General features: G+C 43.9%; 1 protein-coding gene and 1 long non-coding RNA gene across 4 annotated transcripts in view; both read right to left on the reverse strand.

Moving 5' to 3' along the window:
• The window catches only part of znf385d (zinc finger protein 385D), a 76,529-nt gene extending 67,869 nt beyond the window's left edge, over window positions 1–8,660 (reverse strand). Inside the window, exon 1 of one of the 3 annotated variants that reach the window (XM_056381157.1) lies at window positions 8,404–8,660. In XM_056381157.1, the coding sequence (XP_056237132.1) occupies window positions 8,404–8,425 (22 nt within the window). In that variant the 5' untranslated portion in view covers window positions 8,426–8,660. The other 2 variants (XM_056381158.1, XM_056381156.1) reach the window with 2 other exon arrangements.
• Window positions 8,661–8,895: 235 nt separating this feature from the next.
• On the reverse strand, window positions 8,896–15,580 carry LOC130172581 (uncharacterized). Its single transcript, XR_008828293.1, has 4 exons — window positions 15,440–15,580; window positions 10,601–10,769; window positions 9,315–9,416; window positions 8,896–9,183 (listed from the first exon to the last, which is right to left on the reverse strand). It is a non-coding gene; the product is annotated as an uncharacterized LOC130172581 (long non-coding RNA).
• Between the last annotated feature and the right edge of the window lie 410 nt (window positions 15,581–15,990).

The raw sequence follows: 15,990 nt of genomic DNA on the forward strand, positions 1-15,990 counted from the left end.
GAGACGGGCTTTTGCTTTTTTTATGTTACCTGAAGGCCACCGTAGGTTCTCCTTCACCTGTGGGGGAATTTCATGGTCCACTTAGCCTACAGCGTTTTGTTGGAAGTTTGAAAACATCTCAGCTGATGAAGACCACAACAGACCGAGTCTCCTGCTGATGGAGACTGATGCGATGTGGCGTGAACCTTCAGCTGAAATCACTTTGTCACACATATGATCCTGAAGTTCAGACTGAATGTGCATGTTCAAATAAATAAATAGATTTTTATTGTCTCATCACAACTTTTTCATCACAATATGTTTTATATTCTATTGTTTTATGTTTTGTATTTCATTACCAACTTCTCATAACATCATCTAAAAACTTTAAAATGTCTTTTTCAAAGTATTTTACACTCACACTCGATCACATGTGATGGCAGGACTTGTACTTGTAATGGAGTACTTTTGCCTGGACCACGACAGGAGGGCCGTCCCTACAAACATGGATGTCGCTGACTGACTGAGTGACCATGTTATACCATTGGTCGACGTGTTTTCAAACTCAAACAAGCAGCACTGACAGCTTTGCACCTTTAGCACCTAGCGACTCTCCAGTATTAGTCCACGAGCACAAGGTCGGACTGTCCTTCTGCAGACACTCCCTCTCTCTGCTGAACACACAGCCACCGACACGAATGAGCTTCTCACTTTCTCTCTGAGCGATCACTGTACAGTAAATACAGCCGAAATCACAGCACAGACCTCGTCTTTAACTTACGTGTTTGGCGATTTTGTCGGACAACGTTATAAAATCAGGATTTTAGCAGCTGCTTAGAAGCGACTGCTGGTTAACATGTAGTCCTAATTTCAGTCACTATTTCACACCCGGTCTATTGTCTGACGACAGAAAGAGAAAAACATGTAAAGGAGAACAGTGTTATTGTGAATGCAGCTGTATTAAAGTACTGTATATGAGCACAGAGAGGAGCTAACAGATAAAGTCCAGCGGACATTTGGCAGAATGCAAATACCACACGGTCCAGCCATTTACTTGGTTTTTGTATTGTTACATCCTGGGCTGGCTCCTCACACTTCAGCACTTCCACCACCACTGTGGTTAAGAGAACAATCTCCATTACTGTTAACTGGCTCAAAGATTTTCTCTGTCATTCACAGGCTGCTGTCTTTGGGATCCTCTGAATTAAATTTCCTCTCATAATCACAATCAGACCCGAACTATGATGTGACAACAAGTGGTAGATGCAGATGACCGGTGCGTGATGCTGGGCTGATGTTTATCCCTCCAAAAACAGATGTTCTCTTTCTGACATTTGCCGTCACAAATAGCTGATGTGGAATGACTGCAGCAGGCGCAGCGTGTCTTATGAGATGATTCAATGGCGAGAGAGGCCTGGCCCACACATCTCTAGGAAAAACAAAAGTAAATACTTCACTTTTATTGTCATGTGAGTGCGCCACGCCAGCAGAGCGCTTTATAAACCACCAACTGGAACCAGCTCAGGGCTGATTTCAACACGGTGAGATCAAAAAAATAAATAAAAAAACCCCCAAAAAACGTCACAGCCTTCCAAAACATAAGGAATTAAAGAAGCCATTCGTAGAGCTATAATGAGAACCAGAGGGATGATTTTTTTTCATCGCTGCACATTTAACAACAGTGGAACTCTGGGCCAGCGTGGCTCTAAAGCGCTGGCAGATACAGTATCAAACCACCGTCTTGAGACAAATAAAAACAAGGTTTGCCACGTTTGGATCCCCAGGCAGTGGTAAGGGGTAAATAAAAAGCAAAAGTCATAAAGAGAAGAAGAGAAAGAGGGGAAAACCACAGGCTGTCCCCCTCCTTTCCCTTCACTCCGTCTCCTGTCTTCTCCCTCCAGTCGCCGGAGCGCTGCCATCTGTTGGAAAAAGAACACATGCCGTCTCTCATGTGGAGGCACGTCCTAGTCCCAACTTTAACAAAGCATGTCCTTCTGCAGGGATCATCCAACCGTGCCATCTCTCGACATGCCGGAGACTGACGTCAGCCCACAGGCACGCCTCACCTCGCGCCCCGGCCAAACCCGCCATTCACTGTTCACCCCACCCCCCCCACCCCCGACGTGAATAAGTCAAAACAGCCCGTTTGAGCACACCAGGCCGTGATGCGTGTGGGATTGGTCTGCAGCGAAATGAAGAGTGACAAACTGAAATGTGAATTCGTTTGATCGGGTCGTGTTTGGTTTGCTGATTGATAGGAGATGAAATCTGACATGTCACCATGACTGAAGTCTGTGAGTTTTCTCCCCTGTAACGAAACACAGAGACGATTTGTTCCAACACTGAACAAGAAATCACAATAAAGTCTTGTTTTGCTGTTGACGTTTTGGTGGAAGACTTCACTTCATCCAAAATAGCAACATGATCATTTAAGAAATACTCCAGGAGACGTAAGTACACTCACTCCTGCAGAATGGGAACCTTTCAGCTCGTTTATTATTCAGTGGTTTAGAATTTCTATTATTACTTATGTATCAAAAGCCTCGTTTTAATGTTGTATCTGGTCCTACTGAAGCTGATATCAACTACTTTATGTGCTGTTGTGTAGTTTAATACATGAGTTTGCATCATATTTTATAAGTTGATTATTTTTTATGACAAATCTGAATCTGTAAAGTAACTAGAAACTGTGGCTGTCAAATATATGAAGTAGGAGAAAAAAATGAATTATTCTTTGCTGCGATGTAGTGAGCAAGATGGATGAAGTGGCTTGAAAAAGTAGAATAAAATGGAAATAAAGTGTGTAGTTTTATGTAAGTGAGTAAATGTATTTAGTTGCTTTCCATCACTGGATGCCGTCTCTAAAGCGAATCAGATCTCGCCATTTTAACCTCATATGTTTCAAGCAGGAGTAAGTAAAGATTAAATTATGTAACACGCTGGACTCAAATGTTGACATCAGCATATTAACATGCAGTAGATGGAGAGTGAAGGGATCACTAAAGGTGTTTCACTTCATCCTGAGGGGGAATATAGACGTCAACAGCGACCAATCCGATCCTTGTTCAGATTTTGCACTCCGAATCAAAAATGTCCACCTCATGTTGCTCGGTAGGATTCATCCTCTGTGGATGACGAACGTCTGGGACAAAATGTCAGGCCCGTATGTCCCACAGTTGTTGAGATGTTTCAGTCTGGATCAGAGCGGTGGGTCAAACAACCAAGCAGTGATAGAGCCATGATGCTGGCACGGCTAACAATCTCAACACATTAAAAAGTATAATATTTAATACTAAAAGTGGTGAAGTGAAAGTTTATAAGAGTGTAAGAAAAAAATCTGTAGTTAAGTAGAGTGTTGGTGTAAATGTGCTTCAACCTCCTCTAACTCCTCTAACAACTTACACCTCACACTGTTGGAGTTGTAAAAAAGGCACAAAGATTTTTTTCTTTTTGTTCGCTGCTCTGAAAGGTAGCGCAGCAATCATAATCTCGCCAACGTGCCCGAACACAAAAGCACATTCCAGCCTGCAGCAGAGGTTAGTGTTGCAACTCTCTCCAGCCTGATCCTCCGTCGCCACCAGCAAAAACACAAAATATAAGAGCAGAGCAGGAAAATGAGCCCGCGGCTGCTGCACTGAACTTTAACCCCGACAAACAAACTCACTCCGACACCGAGGATACTCTAAGCACTAAGACAGAAAAATAACAAACTTCTTCTGCCAGCTCTGGCAGAAAAGCACAGATGGCATTCGTAATTATCATTTTTGTCAAGCGTCAATATTTGAGTTTGAGTTCGGCTAAGAGATGTTAATATTTGAGTTGTGGCGACGGCTTCTAAATTCTGACGCCACCGGCCGCGCGCAGGGCCCAGGTGGGCTGAGCCTCGATCTGCAGTCATCTACTTTGCATGGAGAGTCGCTCAGAGGAGTCACTCCAACACTGAAAGGTCAGCAGGTGACACTCAGTCATATAACTAATAGAAGACAGTGAGAGCAGGCTGGGTGTGAGGCAGAATAAAACCGTGGGGGGAAACAAAAAAAAGGAAAATTTACAGTTTTGTCCTCAGTCTGGTCAAAACTACAATCTGCAGTCTTTTTCTCTGTTAGGGGGATTTATTGAGAGGATAAAAACAAAGGGAACTGAAACACGTCAAAGTCAAACAAATAAAATACAGAAGGTTATTTGAAAACCTTCATACAGTCTCCACAGTGTTGCTCTCTATAGTGAATGAAGTCTTGTCTGAGTGAAGAATTCCCAGAGTCAGCGTCTGACAGTGAGTAAGTGATGCTGAATGTGAGATTCGAAGGTTCGAGGTTCGAAAATGTTTGTCTATGTAAAATTGAACCAGATATTTTTTAATTTCAGGCCACACAGAGAGTGTTTACTTTCTGTCTGCAGCTCTGACAAACTGAGTCCAGCTAACGCCACGTCTCCACATAGAATATAAATCATAAAATTGGATGCGAGTATGGCCAGATTAACCTCAGAAAAATTCAGCTGCTAGACCCCAATTAACCCCCAACACCACACACACACACACGCACACACACACACACACGCACACACACATGCACACACTTTCTGTGCATTGTGTACAGCACTTCTATAGTAAAGCACACATTTTGTTTTAACGTAATTACTACCCAGTTATGGCATAATCAATGTCTAAAAACTAGATTTTGACACAGACGTTTTTTCGGACAGAGCATCAACGTCAGGTAATAAAGCAGAACCTTGAAGCTGCACTGATCAATATTTTTATATCATCAACAGATCAAATTATTTTGTGTGATGTGGAAGGTGAAGGTTGTTGTGATGAACCCTGGGAAAATTATCACCTTACTCTGCAGATTCCCTCTAAAAAATACGGTGCATTTTAGCGTCTTTCAGCTCATTGTTTTTGGTATTCCAGCCAGAAGAAATTTAAATGAAAAAATAAATAAATACTGTACGCTACTAGCAAAACACCAAACGTGCTACACCAATACCAAGTGCAATTTTAAACTGTGCAATTACACGATATATTGTTGCACTAATATTTTTATTGTATATTTTAACTATCACCTTTCAGTAGTGGCACATATCCTCACATTTTGTTTTACATATTTCTATTTGTGTTTTTCTTTGCTGTTACATTTCCAGTCTTGAGGGAGCAACTGTAACGTAACCTAATTTCCCTCTGGGGGAAAGCTAAAGCTAAAGAGCTAAAGAGCTAAAGAGCTAAAGAGCCAGAGATTGTTCTCTAATTTGGTAGAAACCAAAATCCGAGCTGTAAGGAGAGTGAATACTGCTCTTACGTTCATCATGTCACCACAAACATGGCTCCAAATAAAAGCGAACTTGCTCCATGCTCTGCTAGAAGTGTAAACAGTTAGCTATCACATTAGCCACGTCAACGTTTACATGTCAAACGTGATTTTCAGCTTGTTTTATGAAGTCCTTCCTCCAAGAGACCAAATAAAATCAAATTACTGCAGCTTTAAAGATCTTATCATGTCACTTGGCATTACGCTTAAGGCGTGCATTTCCTTAAACTAAATTTTAATAATCAAATTAGCACACGCTAGTTGACACACATTGAACCCGGGGCTTTTGGAGATGTTATTTTTTTGCCCAGAAATGTAAGGCTGTAGAACCGAGATGAGATCTGACTTCTGGAAACATTTGAAACAGATCAGAATTGATGAAAGTTTTCTTTTTTTTTTTACCCACTAGCCTTTGTTTATCCATTCTCTTTGAGGCCGTGTTTAATGATGCAGCACGTATGAGATGTTAAGAGCAGCTCACTGGACAGGATGTGTACGACCATGGGTATTGTGGCGTGTTTCAGACTCTTTGACTGTCCTCTGCATTGCCCTTCCTGAAAGATTCACTTATCTGGGCTCAAGCGTTTTAACTCCTTGCGACAGCGTGTCGGGAAGGGGGGGGGGGGGGGGGGGGGGGGGGGGTAAAAATGATGTCTGGAGGACGCCAGCCAGCATTAATAATTAATCATCTTGTGCCGTCTCTCCTCCACCTTCCGCCTCCTCTGAGTGTCCTGAACCTGGCTGCCGCTCCTCCGATAAGATCAGTCCAGAGAGGCTGAGAGTCCAGGCAGGACAGCCTCAAAATAAATAAAGAAAAGATCGCTCTCGCATGGCCATCCATTTTCCCTCAGCAAATATAAATCCAATTATTAGATAAATCTGAATTCCACTGAAAGTCATTCATATGCTGATGACGCTCCAGATGTGATTAACACCTTTGGAGTTGGCTGATTGTATTCTGTGACCCTCAACATGCTCTGAGATCAGTATTTCCCTCCAAGCGAGGAAGATAAAATCATCTCACCCCTATTAAACTGAACAAAGTGAGTACAGAGGGTGGATTTAAAACATTCTTATTTTTTGAAAGCCGCCCTTTCACTGATTTTCCAATTAACCTTCTGCAGGATAAGTTCTGTGTCCTTATGAGATTCCATACATGTCACCAGCAACACATCGCAATGCTCCGAGCTACACAAAACACACGCCGCCTCCAATCCCCCCTTTCAGATTAGCATATTTACTGTAGCGTTCGCTGCTGTCATGAGTGTAGCTCACTAATAGACACAGCTGTCTCTGAACGGGATCCAACAATCACTTCCCGTGCGCTCTGTAATCTGAGGTTAACCGAGAAGACGTTTACGTGCTGCTAAACACCGACCGCAGAGCCAGACACACACCGGATAGATTTCCTCTGGGCCTTCGCCTCAACAACACTAATAGCTTGTTAAGATTGCTGCACATACTCAAGACCTATTAGCCTTTTCCTGCCTGATTTTTTTATATGTACATGGACAGCTTTTAATGCAAGAGACACTGTTTTCTCTTTATTTATTTTATTTTATTTATTTTATCCAATTTCAGCGTCTCGCTTCGAAGAGGTCAGGAGTCTTTGCTGGCTCTTCTAATGATACGTCACCTGCTATAAATCATTGCAACAGAAAACATGTTCCAGTTAAACAGCAGCAATGCAGAGCTGGTGAACAAACAGTGTTATTAATCTTTTAGGAGATACCATCTATTTTCTCTGTGCAGCGCAGTCCTGCACTCAGGGCTGCATTCATAAATGTTAAAATGATGCACATCCTGTACACAAGCTCTGACCTTTACTCCTCTTGTTTTTTCTTTTCTTTTGTTTTGTTTGTTTGTCGAGTGGCGGAGATAAGATGGTTTGTACTTCATTTAGCAAAAACACAGACAAAACGAGCATCAGAAACCTTGGGTTGAAGGCCGCCAAGCTTCACCGCTTTAACTTTTCATGCTTCTGGGATAATCTGGGCCAAATTTAAAAAGCCCCATTCACCCGTCCGGACCTGCATCAGCTTTATTTTCTCTTCTCACCTGACCGACATCAGCGGTGAGTCTCAAAGAGCTGCTACTGTCTCTGCACCTGACAGCTTATTCATTTATAAGCTCCCAGCTCCCTCCTCTGTGTGTATGGCATAACAGGAGAAAATCCTTCTCGTTCTTACAAGCCACGGTCTGTAACTTCAGATCGCTTTAATCCCCGGGATGAAAAAAAAAAATAAAGAAAAAATAAAAAGAGTTTTTCATTTAACAAATCACCCCCCTCAGAACTCCGGATCCCTGTGTAATTATTCCTCCAATGTGACTGTAAGCCAGCCGTGAGAAGAGCACTTGACGAGAAGCCGCTCGCACATTAAGTCTTCCTAAGCCTCCTCCAGTCTCCTCCATAAGAACTAATGGAAGGAGCCTTCCTTCAATTTCTCTAAATATCCTACACAGAATATCAAGTGGCTCTCGACGCTGGCAACTCCGATCTTATTTGGATTCCAGCGGACAGTCAGCTGGTCACACAGCCACAATCACAGCCTCAAAGCTGTGGCTTCTCTGCCAGTGTGCCACCTGGGATTTAGTCCAACAACCCAGGATGTGAGCATGAGGTGTAAGGGTGGGTTCACCTGGTGAGCAGGGTTCATTCAACACTTTAAGGATCCTGCAGCGTGCAACTTTGCGCTCTCTCTTTTCCCTTTTCTATTTTCTGCTGTAACAGGAACCAGCTCTCCTACCTATCTGTTTTAGTTCCCAGAACAAGTAACAGGCAGACTGGAGCACACTGAGGAGGGGGGGGGGGGGGGGGGGGGGGGGGTGTACTCTGCATTTGACTGTGATAAAGCACATGCGGTGAACACACACACACACACACGAAAAGAGAACTCCTAGGTGTGTAACTTCATGCTCTTTTCCTTTAATGGAAACCAGTGCTCATGCTTTTAGTATCCAGAACAAGTAAGAACCCACACATTTACACTTAGATGAAGGAATCTGCGCACGCACACACACACACGCACATGCACACACACACACACACACACACACACACGAGTATGAGATTATGCATGTAAACACTATGCAAACACGCACAGAAATACTAACTCACCAAAGAACATGCTGCTCTCCATAGCTCCTCAGGCTCGGGGGTCTGCTGTATTTCCTCTCTGGTGCCCTGCCAGTGTGTGTGTGTCCATGAACAGCAGCCTGGGCATGTCTCATACACTCCTCAAGGGGTGTGTGTGTCCGTGCATGTGTGTTCAATCCAACAGGAGCGTCAATGGCCAGTCTGCATGCTGCATGCACTCTGCACGCCGCCGCTGTCTGTGGACCCTCCGTATCTGCCTCTCTCTCTCTCTCTCTCTCTCTCTCCCTTGCCTCTCTCGTCCCCTCCCCTCCTCTTTAGTTCTTCCCCTCCCTCCTCCTCCTCCTCTTCTGTCTTCCTCCTCCTCCTCTCTGGCCCCTCCACACACTGGATCCCTTCGCTTCTTTCTTTTCTCTCTCTGAGGTATCTATCTACATTTTCCAGCAACAGCCTGTTCTCCCCAAATGCCCCCCCACCCCCCCACCCACCCCCCCATATCTCTAGGTGTCTCATCTTTGTTTTATGTGTCAACTAAACCTCTCTCTCACCCACATTTCTTGCCCCCCCCCACTGGTTCTCCTCCTTTATTTGATCATATTCCCCTTTCCCTGCTTCCATCTCCAGCTCACTCCCTTCTATTTTTTCTTTATTTCGATTGTTCCCTCGCTCTCCCTCCGTTCTGTCTCTTCCATATCTCTCTCTCTCTCTCTCTCTCTCTCTCTGTAAATATCTTTGCACTGTTTTTTTTCTCCACTTGCCCCTTTTGTCTCTTATCGTTTTCTTCCTTTCACTCAGCATGTTCCTCTGCATACACAAAGAAGAAAAAAAAACAGATTAGTGGAGGGAAACTAGGTTGTGTTGGAAATTGGGAAACACGTTTGGAAGGTGGAGGAGACAAAAAACGGAGCTAAAAACAAAGTGAATATAAAACTTACATTCACTACATGAGCAGAAACACGACGAATGTTGCTCTGTGCAAAAAGGCAGCCGTTAGCGAGGCAGCGTCACTTTAGAAATGACCTTTCCAGCTTCTCATGCTGCCCTCAAGTGGCCAAAGAAAAAATGCACACAGGATTAAGGTGGAAAAAAACGCGCACACACACATTAAAGTTGGTGTAAAGGAATAAAAAACATTATTCATTTTGAGAGGCGTCTTACAGCGAAGCGCTCAGTGCTGCCACCGGTGGCCGAAATACACAATAAAAATACAACACATAGAAGAGCTTATTGTTTTTAACTGCTAGTTTTACAATAATATACAGTAGCTTTGTAAAAGCAGTGCAGTTGGAAACTGAGAAAGAAATCTGCCGCCATATTTGATTTGCCACGCTCTGTGTTTACGTTAATGTAACCTTTTTTTTTTATTCTGGAATAAATCATGTCTTTTTGTTCCCTTGATATTTTCACGCTGCTTTAGGAAGATTTCCACTCAGACAGTGATATTATGTTTTTGTGGTTTATATTTTCAGCTTTGTGCCTGGAACACATTTTATGAACGCCTGAACGTTTTTTGTGAGATGGCAGTGCAGCTACACAGCAACCGGCTGTAATAACCATGTTATAACAAATAACATGCTGCAGGTCTGTAATCTCATATCTCCCCTTTCTCCAACCTTGTGCTGGAACCATGGCTAATTTATTTTAAGAGTTTTAGTGGTACAAGATGTTGCTTTGTGATGCTTAATTTGTGTGTGTGTGTGTGTGTGTGTGTGTGTGTGTGTGTGTGTGTGTGTGTGTTGGAGCGCTTGGACTGATGGCGCAGTGAGATCACAGGCTCTGTAGTGAGAGAGCCTTACAATATAAATCTTACAAACAGTCAACTGTTAAAGTGACTTATTTCTAATTACAGAGGATACTTTGCGCTTTAGTTTTAATTGTAGCCAGGCTTTGATTTAAATTAATTTGAAACGATGTAACGATCTCTCTCTCTGCTGTCACAGTGACACCTTCTCCGTCTGAAGTCTGTTCTCCGGGAGAAATACAGCAGAGTAATCAGGTTCCTGTAATCGCCAGCCCCAATTATGGAAACCAGGTTTCTTGTTTATGTGATGTTAAAGAAATCAGATTACTGCAGAGAGCCGACAGTAACACAGTTACTTAAGTGCATGTAAGTGCACTGATTGATTCTGTCTTTTTCTGTCTTCCCCTCCATTCTCTTTTACACTTCCTTTTCATCCTTTGTTGATGACACTCGCTCTTTTGTTTTCTCTGTGATGCTCACACACTCATTCCCAGACTGTGTTGCTGCTGCATCTCACTCCCTTCTGTCTGCCTCTTGTTCACTTCGTCTCTCTCTCTCCCTTTTTTTTTTTTTTCAATCTCTGGATGGTTGTAATCAGACTCAACAGGAGCTGATATCAGGCTGCTGCTGCTGCTGCTCTATCTGTGGGCTACACACACACACACACACACACACACACACACACACACACACACACACACACACACACACACACACACACAGCATCTTTAGAAACATAACAAGCACAAAAGATGCACAAACTGTAGGTCTACTAGACTCTCTCACAAATACAGATGCACACATAAAGACAAGGGCGCACACACACACACACACACACACACACACACACACACACACACACACACACACACACACACACACAGCACTCCCTTAAATACTAAAATATGCACGAAATACGCGAAAAGAAACAGCCAGCAGATGCTCAAAACATTTGAAGACACGCACACAGACCCACAGACAATAAGCAAGCAAGCTCATGTACCCACATAAGCCCCTGACACACACACACACACACACACACACATTTATGCATATATACACCCACTCTTACAAAAACATAAACAACCACATGCAAAGACTCTGCCAAACATTAACAGCTGCACAGCTCGCACACAAAATATCACACATCCGCATTCGCACATGCCTCCTCCTCTTGTGTAACAAGGAGAATATGAATTATATGGACATAGTATCATTTATTTTTATAAAAAGGACTGATATGAAAGAAAAGAGTTAGTTTTGGCAGCGATTGATTGATGGTTAAGAAAAATACATCTACAAATACATTTCCCACTGCATCAAAACAAAACGATCGACTTCACTTTGACATTTTTTCCTTCGGAGGAATCTTGTAGGTGACGAGAAACGCTTCCTGAACGGCGGTGTCAAACGACCTGCTGGCTCTTTCAGATTTAGCCATGTATTTATATTGCGGCTGTTATTGTGATTCAAATGTAATCATGAATGCAAAAACAATGATTACATAACAGTCGCAAACCGAGAGCGGGGGCAAATTGTGGCATGTCATCGCTGCCTCCCACCAGATTTAAGCTCCTGCCATGAATGGATTTGTCCGCTCTGTCCACACAAACTGTGAGAGCCGTTTGTCAGCAGCCCCTTTCTGATTCTCTCCTCTGTTCGTGGTCTTTGTGGTGGAGTCCAGGCTTTTAACATTTCCCTGTTCACGCATACAGACGACAGACTGTGATCTGATATATTATCTGCAGCAGATAGGGACATCTCATCCGCAGGCCTTTGTATTCACACCTGGAATCAAAAAGTGTCGACTTTATCTCCGCTCTGACTAACGAGAGCTGATCTTAATATGAGCAGACGCAGAGGCTGTAAATAAAGACGGGCGTGGCCTCGGTGACGTCAGCCAAAGGGTTTCTGTTGAACCTCAGGTCTACGGGGATTTAACAAGCAGCAACCTCAGAGCCAGAAAAATGAAGCCAACACGGAAGTACCAAAAACTGCAGTTCCTCCATAATTGAGGGCGAAGTCTCGGCTCCAAACGGCGCCCCACATCTTTACCCATTTTTGGTTTAGCTGGGAGTTAGGCGGAGTCAGGTGCTGGCAAGGTGGGGACGGCAGAGCAGCTCACTCCGAGCTTCAAAACCACTCTAAAAAAAACGGTTGGTGACGTCACAGAGGCTACATCCGTCTTTATTTACAGTCCAAAGACTGAGGTTGACTCACCTGTGAAGGCAGCCTCAAGTGGTCATTTGAGGAAGTGCAGTTTTTGGTATTTCTGTGTTGGCTTTTTTCAGGGCCGACAGACTTGTCAAGAAACATCATGTGAGGCAATGCCATGGACGGCTGCCATTCACTTTGAAGTGGTAAGACTTGCCACCTACTGCTGCTACTTGTAGCTCGTAGCTAAGGAAAGTCAGAGCCAGGTTACGTTTCAACTTGCAGGGAAGATGTTTTTCTCATTAATGTGTAAGTGCGGCCGTTCTGTATGGATTGTATTTACACCTGTTTCAAACTGAGTTTGCTTCCTGATCTGATAATTCTGACACGTTTGATTAATCAAAAATAAACTTGCCCTCACGTGCTGCAAGACTTCTGTACAACTCAGCAAATTATGAGACACAATCATTTCAGATTGCCGTGCTCGCAAAATTGCTTGTGATCATGGTCTGATCAAACCTGCTCACAATGTGATGCATTTACACTTTGCATTAACCTGTTTATCTTATCCAGATAAGATGTTCAGACACAGACCTCAAGTTAAATCCAGGTGTAAATGGGGTCAAAGAGGCAGAATCTCTCATTTCTCCCTCCTCATAAACACTGAAGGCTGCCGGCGTGTGTAGAATCGAGCCAGCGATCTAAATACTCAGCTCTCATTGTGCTCTTAATTTGTGCCGTAACACTCCACAGGCACACGACGACGTAATTAATTTCTCGAGCGATGTGTTTCCATGCATCATTTTTCTTACTCAAGCCCCGGTAGCTTGTTAAAGTGATGTTATAGTGAATCAGGAGGCAGATGTTGACTGCGAGCATCAGCTTCATGTCTATTTTGCTTGAAGTAGGTGTGTTTACACTGATGATTGAAAAAAAAAACATGATTGATTGTCCCCTGCTTGTCAGTCCTGCGCTGTGAGAGGGAATTTGCATAAAGTTGAATCTTTCTCCACTTCCGCGGCTCGCGTCGCTGAGCAAGTTTTAAGACATGAGTTTGCAGTGGATGGTGCCAGGTTGTTATTTCGAGGTTCAGTTCACATGAATGGCATCTTGTCAGGCCTTCCACTATGGTGAGTCTATTGGTATGAGTGTGCTAAGAAATAAGGAGGAGGAGCAGAAGCAGTTCCTGCAGCCTCATTATTTATATCAAAAAAATCGGCCTCTACCATCCACTTAAATGTTTCCTGAGATGTTTCTTATAGAAAATCCCACTGATAAAGGCAAACAATGACTTGGTATGCATGTGTGCATCTGTAGATGTGTGTATGTGCCTGCTGAAACATGTAGCGCGTGTACAAGAAACGCATTTGTGTACACATTAGCACCTCTGTTTCTGTTTGTGATGACAGATGTTCGCTGCAGACTCCCAAGGGTCTTTGCAGGAACATCCCTGTGTGTGCGTGACATGGTGTTTGTTGTGTGTGTTGTGGGTAAGGATTTTTCGCATGTGCTTAACCTCCGTCTGGGTTTTGGCTCACACACACACACACACACACACACACACACACACACACACACACACACACACACACACACACACACACACTCTCTCTCTGTCTGATTGGCCCACTGTAATGCTGCCGCTGAAGGTCAGACAGAATTGACCGCTCCTGAGCTCCGGCCGCCAGTATCGACTGCAGATGAGACGCTTTCTTGATCAAAGTGATGTCTGACCACGCACGCACGCACGCACGAACACACACACACACACACACACACACTGAGATATCTATCCAGACAGCCAGTGAGTTGGTGACATCATCAGCTGTCTCCTCTATAGTGAAAAGGGAATAAATAAATAAATAAAAACAGAATCAAATACAATAAATGTCCTCAAATGCTGTGTGTGATTCCTCTCTGCTATCATCTCCTTCAGGCTCCTCTACTGCAGCCATTTTGCACAGCACAGATGTTTTCAATTAATCCTGAATTCCCATTCTCCCTGTCCACCCCCCACCCCCCATCCACACCCCCCACCCTCCCCCACTGAGCCCACTTCTAGTAAATAAGTTTATTCTATATCTCAAATGGCAGCTCTCCCTTTCTCTGCTCCCCCCCCCCCCCCCCCCCCTTCCATTCCTTTATCCCGGCGCCCTCCCCCAATCCTGTCGTTGTCCGCCGTGCACCGGCTGTGGCGAATGTGTTTTTTAACCTTGACTTGCAGGTGTCGGTGGCAGAATGGGGCATTATTTGTCACCATAAATAGTGTTTAAGCAGCGGCGGCAGCCCTGCAGGAAAAGCCCCAGTGCGCCGCGTGCGAGTGCAGCCCAGGATACTTCATTAATCTTGCTGTCACTTCCGTGACGCTTTTCATTAGTTATAGGGCTATCTGATCAACAGGCAGACTCTCGACTTTTCAAAGCCGTCCACCAGCAGCCAAGAGAGAGAGAGAGAGAGAGAGAGAGGGAGAGGGAGAGGGAGAGAGAGAGGGAGAGGAGAAGAGCTGCAGCTTTGTGAGGAGATGGAGAAAAGAGAGGAATGAGACTGTGAGAGAATCAGACGAGGACTTGTGATTGTCTTGGCCTCTAACAAATCAAAGTCTTGTGGGAGGTCGATCCATGTGGAGTCACCGAAGAACCAGCTGACCCTTTCTCAGAAACATCATGTGATACACAGATTTAGTTAGTGAATAATCTCCTCAAGGAGCACTGTAATCCACGTGTTTGTTATTTCTTAAAGTTCGTTTATTTGGAACGGTGAATCTAAAAAACTCCTCTGTTTATTTAACAGATTTTTTTTTTTTTTTCTAAGACAAACAAAAAACATCTGTCAGTGTGTTGAAAAATTTACACCTGGTTTAAATCAGTTAAAGTTAAAATCCTTGAGATTTACATGAAATAGAACCTGGTTGCAGCCCCTGAGCAGTTTCAGTGTCAGTGGTGGAGTCCACCTGAGCTGAAGCTGCTTTAAGTTGCTGCTAACACCAAGAATTCAGAAGCCACCAGGGGAGAATCGAGGTAGCGCTGACAGAAACCTTTCGACATTTTCTGCATTTTTCTGGTCAGCAGATTATTTTAAATTTTTTGCAAGTGAGTAATGGAACAAGAAGCAGCAGCAGAAGTGAGCCATTAGATGAAGAGCAAGGCCTGGGCCTGCACTGCTTACCTTGCCTGTGCGTGACGGTCAAACGGCCTCTTGGTTTTCATTTCGGCGCCCCAGGTTTAGAGCGAACACAGCCGGCATGAGACGCAGGTCTGAGGCAGCAACGCGACATGTAGAGTTTCCACGTGAGGCCTGTTGATTGTCACATTGAAATCATACCAGCAACATTACATAACACTGACTCGTCTAGGCTATAACTGAATATAACACTTGAAAGAAATACAAATAGACATTTCTTTTAAACTGTTCTAGCAATTGCATGTAATTAAAGGAGAAAGTGGAGGCTACATGTGCACTATATGAAGCCAATGTAAGCTAGAATTATGTCACTAATGCCCTTTTTATTCCAAAATTAGCAGGTATATAAGCAGGTTTTTCAAACGAGGGTAAACCTAAACCTAAAACAGGCAATTAACTCTTTTCACACTGTCAGTTGAGTTTGGGGGGGGGGGGGGTGCTATCCACTGTGCAAACTAGTAAAAAGATCTGTCTCGTCTCGTCCACAGGTTGGTGCTGCTGTCAGTGTCGAAGCCTTCGTGTGAGACGCTTCGATC

Source organism: Seriola aureovittata, chromosome 7 (genome assembly GCF_021018895.1).
Source record: "Seriola aureovittata isolate HTS-2021-v1 ecotype China chromosome 7, ASM2101889v1, whole genome shotgun sequence".
Lineage (NCBI taxonomy): Eukaryota > Metazoa > Chordata > Actinopteri > Carangiformes > Carangidae > Seriola > Seriola aureovittata.